Here is a 13,332-nt window from a genome sequence, read left to right on the forward strand (position 1 = left end):
AGTAAATTGTTTCCTTTTGGGTGGGACCCTCAATATTTCATACTCAGAATGTATCTATTGATGGGAATGTTTTTGCATACAAATAGAATTCTAAAATTTTAGTAGTTACATGATTTATTATACTTATTTTAGCCTTTCATATACATATGCATCAGTTTGTACTCAATTTGTCTTCTTTTATTTCAAGGGTGTGATTACTTTAGAGTCCCTTGGTAAAAGGGGTTATCGAGTACCTCCTTCAGGAACAATACAAGTGGTATGTGTTTTATAGTCTACAATTGCAATAATCATTCTCTCACATACATATAGAACTTAGCCCTTTCTCCTGCTACTGCTGCTGCAACAACTTTGGTAAGTAACAGTGGGGCTGCAGCTTTCTTTGGAGTTTCCCTGCTCTGCCCCAGGAATGGCCATGTGGGGACCTCCATAAAAGGAAAACATTAATAATCTAATCAAGGTGAATGCTTTAGAAAAATAGTATATGACAGTTTACGTAACTTAAATAGAGCTATTTTCAATGTAATTAGAACTTTACTAGTTCCTTCTATTTAATATAGTTAGTCAGACTGAGATTGACCTATTTAAAAGGAAACTTCAAATGCTAGTATTGCTTTGGCAGGAAAACTTGAGAAACAAAATTATATTATCCCTGGTGTAATAATTTCTAAATTAACCTACTAAAATGGTTACACCAAGTAGAAATGTAGTCTGACAGATGTGAGGGCAGAGAAAGCATCTTTCCTTTTGGTGTAGGTGTTGATCTAGTTTTGGCTCAGGAGAATTCCTTGAGCCCAAAGCAGTCCTTCATCATCGTTGGTCTTGGTTTTTCAGACGAGTAATTTGATATCAAGGCCAGTTTACAATTGGGTTCATCTCCAAGTCAGACCCAGGATAATCTTACATGCCCAAAAGTATATTATAAAGCTGGCTCTAGCAGACTGACAAGAATCTAACTGATATTTGTCAGTTATACCTCAAGAAAGTTGAAATTAAAAAAAAAACAAAAAGTCTAGCTAAGTTCCTTATACTCAGGATCTGGTCTAATTCAACAAGCCTTTTTATGCCTTTTGGCCTCAATGTGATCAATGCTTCACCAGACCACTTTTACTCATCACTACTGTTCAAATACATCAAAGAGTCTTCTGTACATTTGCTTAGTTCACATCACACAGGGATGAAACATGGTATTATGTGATATATTTGTGTGCACATATTGCAATATATACATATATATATATATATACATATATGTATATATATATAATTTCACTGAGGAAGAATCATTGCATATTAAAGTAAGACTTTTATGTTAAATGGATTTCTTGAACTAAAAAGAGTGATAATCATCTTGTTTTCTTGCCCTTGGCTATGTAGTTCATGTGAAAGCATGGAAAAGCTAGCTATCAGTTGTCATAATAATGAGGCATAAATCCCAAGGCAGCACGTTCATACCCCTTTGTTTGAGGACTACCAACTTTAATGATTAATTTTAAATCTGAAATTTAGGTGTGTCTTTCATTCCTTATATAGTTTAATTATTTATCAACATGGTTTGAACTTTTAGCTTGCTAGTTGTTGTGGTTGTTGAATGTATTAGCCTTAATCTTAAGACTCACTAGATTTCAAAAGTTGGATCATAATATTGATATATTTCTCATTTTGATTCAGTGAGTGATGTCCAGTGCCACGGATGAGCTTCTGAAAGCACGGGCACCAAGTTACCTATTGATGTGTTGGTAATTTGGTTAAAGTCAGATCAGCAGCTTGGGATCTTGTTTAAAAATTAGTACTTTAAAAAATAATATTCCTCTGGTTATTAATAGCCAAGTATCAATTGAATTTAATTCAGTCTTAACTAAGGGTACATATTTTGGTCTATTATAATATTGATGATTTTACACTACAGTTTTTGAAATGAATCCAACTGTGAGAACATGAAGTATTATTTAGTCTACTTGGTAACTTATTTTCTAAACTTGGAAAAATTTCCAAATAAGAAAAATTCTCTTTTTTTAGAACATGTTTTTAATTTTATAGTAACTATACATACCTAGTATACCAAAAAGTCTAGTTTTACCTAGCTTTTTAATTTTAAAACAATTTCTATTTACTTATCAAAATGTGATGAAAATTAACATTCTGTTTTGAGTACTTTGGGTTTGACACACTTTAATAAAGCTAATGTTTGAAATAAGTGAACTGGAATTTTTTAATCCAGTAAGGGTGTATTTTGCTTACTTTAGTGGAAGCATTTGTAAAAATCTGAACAAGGAGTAAAAGTTTATATTGTCTAATAGGAAATTTGTGACTAAAGATTTTGATTTGTTACAGGAAATAAATTGAACCGTTTTTTTAAAATAGTGAATATCTTTTCATAAACTTCTAAAATGTTATTAACTTTAGTTCCCAAAACTAAATTATATCCAGTGGGATTAACTTCTTATTAAAAAGTCTATTTTATTATTGGCACAATTATTTTGCATCAACTCAATAAATCACTTTTTTAAGAAAAATTTTTATATTGTTTCTTCAGACCTTATTTAACCCTAATAAGACTGTGGTGAAGATGTTTGTTGTGATATATGACTTACGAGATATGCCAGCTAATCATCAGACATTCCTACGACAAAGAACTTTTTCTGTACCTGTTAAACAAGAAATGAAGAGAAGCGTTAATAAAGAGAACATCCGACATACAGAAGAACGGTTATTGCGCTACCTCATACATCTGAGGTAATGTTTCAAATAAATATGAAAATATGTTACTTCAGAAGAACAACTCCAAATTTTTTTGTTTATTTTAATACGTGTCACTCTAGACCAGTGCCCCCTAGGAATTTGCTTAATTTGGAAACTTTTCATATGCCAAGATGCAGAAAACACAGAGCACATCTTCCTTCATTCATTGTTTCTTGTTGAATTAAGGAAGTTTTCATTTATAGCTATGTAATGTAAAATATTTTATATCAAAACAAATTCTGACATATCTGGGGCAGTGAAGCACATTTTTAAATCAATGCTGTTCAATGGAATTGTAATACGGGGGCGCCTGGCTGGGTCAGTCTGTAGAGCATGGATGACACTCTTGATCTCAGGGTTGTGAGTTCGAGCCTAATGTTGGGTGTAGAGATTACTTAAAAATAAAATCTTAAAAATACTGTAATATGAACCATATATGTAGTTCTGTATTTTCTAGTAGCCACATTTAAAAAAAGTGATAAGAGGGGTGCCTGGGGGGCTCAGTTGGTTAAATGTCTGACTTCGGCTCAGGTCATGATCCCATGGTTCATGAGTTCAAGTCCCCCATTGGGTTCTGTGCTGACAGCTTGGAGCCTGCTTTGGATTCTGGGTGTCCCTCTCTCTGTGCCTCCTGCTTGTGCCCTGTCTCTCTCTCTCAATAATAAATAAGTATTTAAAAAATTTAAAAATAATAAAAATAAAGTGATAGAAAAAAATAAGAAACAGGAAAGATTGGGGTGCCTGAATGGCTCTGTCAGTTGAGTGTCCAACCTTGATTTCAGTTCAGGTCATGATCCCAGAGGTCATGGGATCAAGCCCTACATCAGGCTGCATGCTCAGCACAGCATGGAGCCACCTAATAATCTCTGTCTCTCTCTCCCTCTCCCTCTCTACCCCCATTTCCCCACTCTGAAATATTCCTCTCTCTGAAATAAAAAAATTTTTAAAAAGGAAACAGGAAAGATTAATATATTTCCTTTAACCCAACATACCCAAATGTTGTAATTTGAATATATAATCAACATAAAAATTATGAATGAGTTATTCTATGCTCTTTTATTGCACTAAATATTTGAAATCAAGTATAGGTTTTATACTAACAGGGCAACTCAGTTTGAACGAGCCACATTTCAAGTGCTCAGTAGCCACATGTCGCTAGTGGCTACTGTATCAGGCAGGGAAGTTTTTAACCCTCATTCATTCATTCAACAAGTATTTATGTGTTGAGTATGTTTCTGGGTACTAGGGAAACAGCAGTGTGAAAATCTCTTTTCTCATAGAGTTTATATTCTGGTAATTCCATCAGAAATACCTTTCCTCTAACTTGTACTACCCAGGTCACAGCACTAGATTTTGAAAAACCATTTGTTTGCCCTTGAGGTCTGTGTTGCCAGTATCCTGGGGTAAGGTTGTGGCCCTGAAATCCTAGTGCAGTTCTCAGGCAATGAGCAAATCTGTTGGTTGGGAGAGAGCTGAATAGTCCTTTGCTTGTAACTTTGTTCTTGGTAATTTTCAGATGCTATTTATAGTAAGTTCTTAACCACATCAGTGACAGTAATTCATTTTAGCCTAACTCCTTACTTCAAAGATCCTATTCATGAGGAGGAGGCACCTCTCATCCAGGGCGCAGGCAGAAGACCTCTTTAATCTGCTGCTAATGGTGACTTCCAGCTTTTTTTCAAGAGACCTGCCTTGTGGTCATCAGGAGTACATGAAGACTGAGCTGTCCACTTAACCCCATACTTGAAAAAGTCTATTAATGGGTTCCCACATAGTACTGCTTATCCTGGGGTCTTCTGTCTGGTGTTCTACATCCTAAGGACATGTTGAACTGGAGCAATGTTTTTAAACCCAACTCTACACTACCTGACATGAGCCTAATGTGAATGTATACAGATTGTGAGAATGAAAATCTGAAAACAGACTCTGAAGACTTTTTTAAAAAGAGAAATGGTATGAAATAGCAGACCATAAGAATAGATCCCAGCCCAAGCTAGGATAAGATTCAACTCTCTCTAAACTTGCATTTGATACCATTCCTCTTGAAGTTTAACCACCATAAATAACCAACATTCTCCAAAGTAAACATGAACTACCCCAGCTTTTATATAATCCCCACAGAGTGATTAGATACTTTAAATGCTGTAAAGAAACCTCTTTGGGAAGTATACCATATATATGTATGAGTATGGTATACTTCCCAAAGCTCTCATTTTTCTCCTTCAGATTGAGAAGGTGAAAAAACTTCAGACAGATTGAAAGAGTGAGCTGGCGTTCAGCTCACATAAAACTGGTCACCAGATTTTTCAGCTAATTTAGGAGTAAAATTCATAAACCCAAAGAGTATTTCTGCTATGCAAAGGGTAAACCAGAGAGATTAGCACAAAAGGATATGTTTGAATGTCTGCCAGATAAGTTTATATGACAAAAGACTCCAGCACCCTTTATTATGTTACAGGTATTAGCAGGGAATACAGTTCCATATACAGTATTGATAACCATTTTCATTTCACTACAAATTTCTGTCTTTTTAATGATGATTAGGCTTTATTAGCTAGCCATTACTGATGATAGCAGTAATTGTCCTCAATAGTTGATTATTTTCTGTGGTGACTTCTCAAGTGTGGAATCCATTTTAATGTACTCACAATTGGGGGAGGGCAAGTTATATGAAATAAGGCAGTCTGTGTGACTAAGATGCTAGGGCTGCAAAGCCCAAATGTAGTATAATTGACTGATGTGAACTGAAACTTGACATTGTAGATAAGGGAAAGTGCATGTGTTATGGTGTCAGAGATTTAAAAAAAAAAAGGATCACATGTGAAACAAGCTTTATAGAAATAAGAAACATCTCTGGGGCACCTGGCTGGTTCAGTCAGAGGAACATGTGACTCTTGATCTCAGGGTCATGAGTTTGAACCCCACATGGGATGTAGAGATTATGTAAATAAAAAAATATCTCTGACATTGTAAGAAGGAAAGGGAGTATGGGATGTTTAGGGAATAGTAAGGAAGAGGCACTTAAATAGCAGCACATACTTTAGCAATGTAAGACTAAGTATCTTGTTAAACAGTTACTCTTAATATTGGTAGCAAGACTCCTTCTTGCTTTCAAAATTTACTGAACTTTATTTATTTTAAAGACTCATTCCCTGAAATAATGCATCTTTTTGTTTGTTTAGGTTCCAGAGTTCTAAATCTGGAAAGATCTACCTCCATAGAGATGTACGGCTCCTGTTCTCTAGAAAGTCAATGGAAGTTGATAGCGGTGCTGCGTATGAACTCAAATCTTACACTGAATCGCCAACAAACCCTCAGTTTTCACCAAGATGTTGATAAGGAGTGACAATTTAAAGCGTTCGCTCAGTACCCAAGTTTGAAAGTAAAAATTAGCATAGAACGGAGTGCACCAATTAACATCCAGGAGGGTGGATCCTTTCCTGTTATCCTGGACCAGTTTTTATTAAAGGATTCCTGGAATGAGATCCACATATTCCAAGTAGACTGGAAACACTCATGTCCTAATCCATTTTGTACTGTTGAAACCACTTCATTGGACGTGTTGCAATAGCAACCCCCCCTTCCCCAATTAGATTAGTGTTTACACATTTTATTTCTCAGTTATTTAATATTTAATGTTTTCCTTAATACTCAAGTGATGTTTGTCTCTAGTGTTCTAATGTAGCACAAATCCTATGTAAAATCATACTATGTATTTTTGACATTAATGTTGAAATCCAAAATATATGCACAAGTCTTTAATTTTGTGTGTGATGTGTTTTAAGTACTATTCATTTAATTTATTGAAAATGAGAATGAAATGTTGAGCTTCTTTAAGATTAACGCACTATGCAAGCATGTGTACTTTTTATATCTCCAAGGTTTAGTTTTTACAATATCCCATCCTGGTTGCTATCTCACATACTAGTCCTGTAACTTGCTGTTTTTGGCAGTGCAACGTGGACTAAGCTGCTTCACATTCCCTTTGCAAATTCAGATCATTATGCCCATTCATATTCCTTCTAGAACTCCTTACTCCCAAAACAGTTCTATTTTTCCTTAATTGCTACTACAGAAGCTTTACATTAAATTGCTGTCCCATGCTAGATAACTTTTGCAAATTGTTAAAAAAAAATATGTACTTTGAAAACAAATTAATATTTATATTGTAAATATACGCAAAAACAAAGAAACGTGTATTTGGCTTTTATTTTTAGATGAGATCTTCATGTGATTAAGTGAATTTCTGATAACCATCAGACAGTTTCCATTCTAGCTTTACAGCTGACAAGAGGGGAAGGAAGATGTCTTGAGCCTCTTCCCCAAAGAAATTTATCATGTTCTTGCTCAGGGTCACAATAGGAAAACCACTGAGGAAGGGAATTGATTGAATGCATCAAAAGCCCTCCTTCCATCCCCCTAAAAAGAAGAATGGTTTTAGATGTTTGTGCAGGGACAGTGGGCAACAGCAGATCAGATGACAAGGCACAGATACTGGGAATGCTGGTACAAAGCAACAAGTGCAGGTAGAGAATACATACTACTCAAGTAGGCCACACCAAGAGACCTGGGAGTCAAAGACCAGGTGAATGGTTTGGAATTTTGGAGATGAGAAGGTCCTTATATTGGGATCCAGATAATGGATAGACTATTCAAGGGAAATCAGACCAGTGATGAGTATGTGACTGCAGGCTGTGGGGTGGCCAGCAAGAAGCCTCTTATAAATAACTTTTAAAATACTTGCTGAGGCATCTGGTGTCTCCGTCACTTGAGCATCTGACTTTAGACTTTGGCTCAGGTCATAATCCCAGGTGTGGGATTGAGCCCACATCCAGCTCCCTGCTGAGCATGGAGTCTACTCCCCCCCTCCCCCCCCCCCCGCTTGTGCATTCTCTTTCTCTCTCTCTCAAGTAAGTAAATAAATAAAATACCAGCTCAAAGAGAAAAGGCCACTTACATTCCATAAAGCTAAAAAAAAGTTTTCGATGGCACACATTTTTGAAGACTTATTCTTGATTTTCAGGCTGTGAAAACAACATGGAATTAGGACCCAAAATGTTGGGATTGTAATTCTAGCTCTAATAGCATCTGATGGGACTGACTCCAGGAATCCTCTAACCTTTCTGGGTCTGTGTGAGAGAATAGAGTGAGAGTATTGATAATATGCCTTCTTAAATTCTGTCATATGATTTTTGGAATTGGCATTCCAATATATCTATCTAGACTTACTCATTTGACCAAAGTAAATATTGACAATTTTGAGTGCAACTTGGAAAACACCAAGTAGTTAAACCATCAAAATGCTTTAAAAAAAAAAAAAAAAGTTATTCTTTGACCTCTCCAGTAATCCAAAAATTAGTAATATATGTTGGATAGAGGTGTCTTCTTATGTGGATACCTCACTGCAACTTTTCTAGAATTACTGCTAGTACATGGTTTTTCTCATTTCTGGGTATTTTAAAGAAAATTTCAAGAAGATGATTGCAACATCTGGTTGCATCCTGTGCCCTTCCTGGCAAGGGAAACATGCTGGCATTTTGTCCCTCTTCTTCTTAGGGTCTTTTATGCCCATGTTTTTTCCACTTCAGGTATGGTGACCAAGTACAAGTCTGCTCTCCCTTGCCCTGGCACTATCTCTATTGTAATAGTTCTTTTCCTACCTGTCTTTTGTCACAGGCAGAGTCTTTACCACTCTTGCCATATCACGCCTCTTTGTATTCATAGACCATGTCACTAGATTGACTGTTGGCATGCAGGTAAAGATACCAGCAGACAACCTGTCCACCTGTGGTAGGTAATGGGGATCTCCTCATTTACCACAGGCTCACTTGACAGTTCTGCACTCTAACCCAATGAGTCATACTAATAATTTGCTTTGAAAAAGAACTCCAAGTCACAACCAACCTGCAGAAAGTCCTTGGGAATGTTCTTATCTGATGAGAATTAAAAATAGTGATGAAGGGGCGCCTGGGTGGCTCTGTTGGTTGGGCGGCCAACTTCGGTTCAGGTCATGATCTCACGGTCCGTGAGTTCGAGCCCCGCGTCGGGCTCTGTGCTGACAGCTCAGAGCCTGGAGCCTGTTTCAGATTCTGTGTCTCCCTCTCTCTAACCCTCCCCCGTTCATGCTCTGTCTCAAAAATAAATAAACGTTAAAAGAAAAAAAAATAGTGATGAAATGGGTGGGGACTGAATGGAAGGCATCCAAAAGAAGATTCCTTCTTCCTGCCATTTCCCCAGACCAGGTCTTTGTCATTCCCAGCCCGAAAGAAAGGAAAGCATTTCTCTTTCAAGGCTTCGTTCTAAGGATCTTCACTCTTACTTAGGTTTGTGAATCAAGTGGTGATCCTTTTTCAAACTTAATTTTAAAAATTCATGCAATATATGTTCATTATAAAAATTTTCACACTACGTAATTATGTAAACATAAAAGTCCCTTTCTCTGTTCACCCTTGTAGCTATCATTTTACAGAGGTGGTCACTGTTAAACTTTTGGTATTTGACACCCCATATGGTCTACTAGATCTAGGAATACAGTGTCAGTCTAGATGGGAAGAAGGCTTTTCATCATGGTAGGAATTCATTCTCAATTCCTAAAACTATATGTGCATTGGAATCAGCCCCTTTTACTCTATCATGGATAATCTATGAAAAAGATGTCCTTTCTAAAAATTTTTATTATGGAAGTACAGTTGATGATATGTATTTTAAACTTGGACAATGGGAGGAGGAAGAGAACATGTGAATGCCTACTACGAATGTGCCAGGCACTGTAAACAATTTATATGTTATTTAATACTTACAGCCATACTGCAGAGAGTATAGATATTCTATAATGAAAGAAAAGGAAGCTTGAAGAGCTTGCCCAGAGTCTCACTGTTAGAAGAATCAGGAATCAAATCTGAGTTAAAGCTTATGTCTTTTCCACCCTACTACATGGGCATTTTGCCTCTTTTTCCATTCTTTCCACTAGTATTTATGGCCTGGCATAGAATATATTTTTCATCAATATTCTTGGCAATACAGCTTATAATATGTGTGTAATAAGTGACATATATAAGGCATGCCTATTAATCATTGGGGGGGGGGAGGGGGGAAGACTTAAAAAGACTTCAGGAAGGAAGGAAGGAATGTCCTAAACCAACTCAGAGGCCATCCAACTTAGTATACTGTCAGGAGGCACTCAAGTAAAGTTAAGGGAAAGTTTAGAAATACATTGTGGTAAATATTTTATGAGATTTAAAATGTTGAAAGTTTGTGAAGTCTCTTCTAGACCCCACTGTTCATCCTTATTTTAAATTCATTCAAAATTTTCCTGTCTGAATTTTCAATTCATATAAAGATCTCTCATCTCAGTCCCTAGAGAAGTGGCATCCTCCAATTTCTAAGTTCCATTGCTAGTACTCAAGTGGTTGAAACTGCTCTCTATAGTTATCTGGCCTGTATTACCTATTCAGGTAATCTTTGTTCCCTGGGCTTAGCTCTCAGAAATCACCATTTATCCTCAGGGGTTGTGGCACTCAGTGGCTCAGTTGACTTCCCGAATGTATCTTCCAGGCTCTTCCTATAGCGTCCTTTTATTAAAAGTATATTCTGTTCTTGGGGCATCTAGCTGGCTTGGTCAGTAGAGTATGCAACTCTTGATCTCAGGGTTAACTTTGAGCCCCACACTGGGTATAGAGATTACTTAAAAATAACATCTTTAAAAAAATAAGCTGGTGCCACCTTCCTCGAGGATACCTGGGCTAAGGAACCAGTGCCGGTTGCATCTTTCACTAAGGAGGCCTCGCTACAATTCTGCCCATCCTTAGCCCCTTCATCAAATATGCCACCATAATTGACCAGGCCACATCCTACAACTATCCAGTGCCCCTCTGAGATGATGGGGACATGCCCGACATGCCCAGCCACCCCCAGGACCCCAAGATCCAGGCCTGGAGTGGCTGAAGAAATTGTGAGCACTGCTGGTGACATAGAGGAGGCCGCCTCCCCTCTGGCCAATAAAATGCAAAATGCAGCCACAAGGGGGTAAATGTATTCTGTTCTTGATCCTTGCTACAATCTCAGCAACGATGTAGGTGGATTTCCTCTCTCAGCTGCTTGAGGAATGGATGTGGTGGAACATTATTTCCTTGACTTGTACAAACTCTTGAGCTAGTGCACCTAAGCCTCTAAAAGACCTCTGGTCTTTTTAAAGCTTTTTTACACCTACCAAGTTCCAAGCCTGAAAAATCTTGTGCAGGTGTGGATCAGAATCACCAGGGGAGCTTTGGTTAAACATGAATACTTGAACCTTGCCTCAGACCTAATGAGGATCTCTGTTAATATGGTTTTTCAGTGATTCTAATCCCTGTGGCTAATTTAATTAATTAAAATGATATAAAATTTAAAATTCAGTTTCTCAGTTGTACTAGTCACATTTTAAATGCTTGATAGTCAAGGGCGCCTGGGTGGCTCAGTCGGTTAAGCGGCCGACTTCGTCTCAGGTCATGATCTCCCGGTCCATGAGTTCAAGCCCCGTATCGGGCTCTGTGCTGACAGCTCAGAGCCTGGAGCCTGTTTCAGATTCTGTGTCTCCCTCTCTCTGACCCTCCTCCGTTCATGCTCTGTGTCTCTCTGTCTCAAAAATAAAATAAAACGTTAACAACAACAAAAAAATGCTTGATAGTCAAATATGGGTAGTAGCAATTGTATTGGTAGCACAGATAGAGAATATTTCCATCATCACGGAAAGTTCTATTGCATAGCACTGATCTGGAATACATAGATGGCAGCTGAACCTATGAGGTGGAAGTGATCTGGAGAGTGTAAACTTGAAAAAGAAGGGATCCAAGGATAGAACTGTTAGAATCCTCCCTTTAAGAGGCAGGAAAAGGGGTGTCAGGATGGTTCAGTTGGTTAAGCATCTGACTCTTGGTTTTGGCTCAGGTCATGATCTTGCAGCTTGTGGGTTCAAGCAGCTCAGAGCCTGTTTGGGATTCTCTCTCTCTTTACCTCTCTCTCTTTCTCTCTCTGCCCCTCCCCTGCTCTCAAAAAATAAACAAACTTAATAAAAAGAAAGAGGCAAGTAAAGATTCAGCAAAGGAGATTAAGAGGAGATGGCCAGATAAGTAGGAGAGAATAAGAGAGTAGTATCCTAGAGGCCAAGAGAAAAAAGTTTTGAAAAACAGGATTCTGGTGATTAGTGTGCAATTTTAAACATTAAGGTACATGGTTAATGATGCAGGGGAGTGTTACCTGGGGAAGGATGGCTTCTCACGTCCCCACAATGGGGCACTGACCTTTGTAAATTCCCCATTGACCAAAGTCTCCCTCCCAGAAATTCAATCTTGCCCTCACGTGCATGTCACTATCTTTCAGGAACAGAATCTCTTTATCCAAGATCACATATACTAATTTTTTTTAATATATGGGTGTCTCAGATTTTAACTCAAGCTCGCAAATATATTCATGTAGGATATATACCAGAATGCCAATTTATTAATAAAAATACAACTGTTAGACACTTCAGTTAGCCTAACTAGTTAATTCTCCTTTCTCCCTATTGTTTGACACGAAGGGAAGGCAAATTTTCAGTAGGTTGTTTTGTGAGTATGGAATGAGAACAAATAGTTGATCTTAAGAAGTTTCTCAGCTGCCCACTTAAAGCACTCTCAAGGGATATCTTTGTCAAAGAGTTGGCATCTTGAATTCTTGTATTTTAGGTACTTGCTTGCCTGACAAACTTCTTCCTTTTCTCCAAAAGGAGTGCAGTACCACACTTGGATTTTCAAGTTGCAATCCCCATGCAATTCTTCCTGTCTGAAATTCTTCCTAGGAAACTGGTTCTTTTGATGGTTTCCAAATTCCCGAAGGATTGCATTCATTACCCGCTGCTTTTTACTAGTTTAACTCTTAGAGGGCAACTTTTTCCAAGTTTCTGACAAACTCTTCATTGGAACCACCCTGTACAGTATTGCCGGTAGCTATCCAGATGTTAATTATTATGAGGATTAAATGTAAAGCCAACAGATTTGGTAATTAAAGTCATTGGAATAGTTTGGTGTCAGGGGTTTCGGTCAAGTTGTGGGAGTGGACCTCCGGGAGTAGACAAATGAACGGGATTTGAATTCTTTCGTCAGATATTTATTTAACATCTAGGAAATGCTGGGCTCTGGGAGTGAAACATAAGCGAATATGGACGAGGTCCCTGTCCTGATGTGGCTTATTTGAGCAGGAAAGATGTCATTAATAATCATATGTCTAACGGTACAGCGTGTGTTGCTGAAGATACAGACATGTGAAGACATTTAAGAAATGGATCTGACCTAGGGTAGGGGCTCAAGAAAAGCCTGAGGCAATGACGTAGAATCTGGGATGTGAAAGATGAATGTGGTTAAGTACGAAAAGGGGAGCGGGAAGAGGCTTGTGGAGGGAAGGAGCACAGAGCTTTGAAGCGCCCCCCAAAAAAGCATGCGTGGCTACACTGCGGGGAGCGAGGAAGAGAACGGGGCAAGGCGAGTCCGGGAAAGTAGAAATAGTAAATCTCCCGGAATACGCAGGAAAGGGCGGGGAGAGGCGGCTCCACTTATAAACTACAATTCCCAGGAAGCATCT

The 13,332-nt window shown here is 38.0% G+C and overlaps 1 protein-coding gene and 1 pseudogene across 5 annotated transcripts in view; both read left to right on the forward strand.

The window, feature by feature from the left end:
* The window catches only part of ATOSA (atos homolog A), a 115,610-nt gene extending 108,682 nt beyond the window's left edge, over window positions 1–6,928 (forward strand). For 4 of the 5 annotated variants that reach the window (XM_047861123.1, XM_047861122.1, XM_047861121.1 and 1 more), the window contains exons 11-13: window positions 188–256; window positions 2,534–2,733; window positions 5,922–6,928. In XM_047861123.1, coding sequence (XP_047717079.1) covers window positions 188–256; window positions 2,534–2,733; window positions 5,922–6,075 — 423 coding nt within the window. In that variant the 3' untranslated portion in view covers window positions 6,076–6,928. Of the gene's footprint in view, window positions 1–187; window positions 352–2,533; window positions 2,734–5,921 lie in introns of those variants that run through there. The other variant, XR_007152719.1, reaches the window with a different exon arrangement.
* A 252-nt stretch (window positions 6,929–7,180) lies between these two features.
* LOC125168046 (NADH dehydrogenase [ubiquinone] 1 alpha subcomplex subunit 3-like) lies at window positions 7,181–10,694 on the forward strand (annotated as a pseudogene).
* The last annotated feature ends 2,638 nt before the right edge of the window (window positions 10,695–13,332 follow it).

This window comes from Prionailurus viverrinus, chromosome B3 (genome assembly GCF_022837055.1).
Source record: "Prionailurus viverrinus isolate Anna chromosome B3, UM_Priviv_1.0, whole genome shotgun sequence".
NCBI lineage: Eukaryota > Metazoa > Chordata > Mammalia > Carnivora > Felidae > Prionailurus > Prionailurus viverrinus.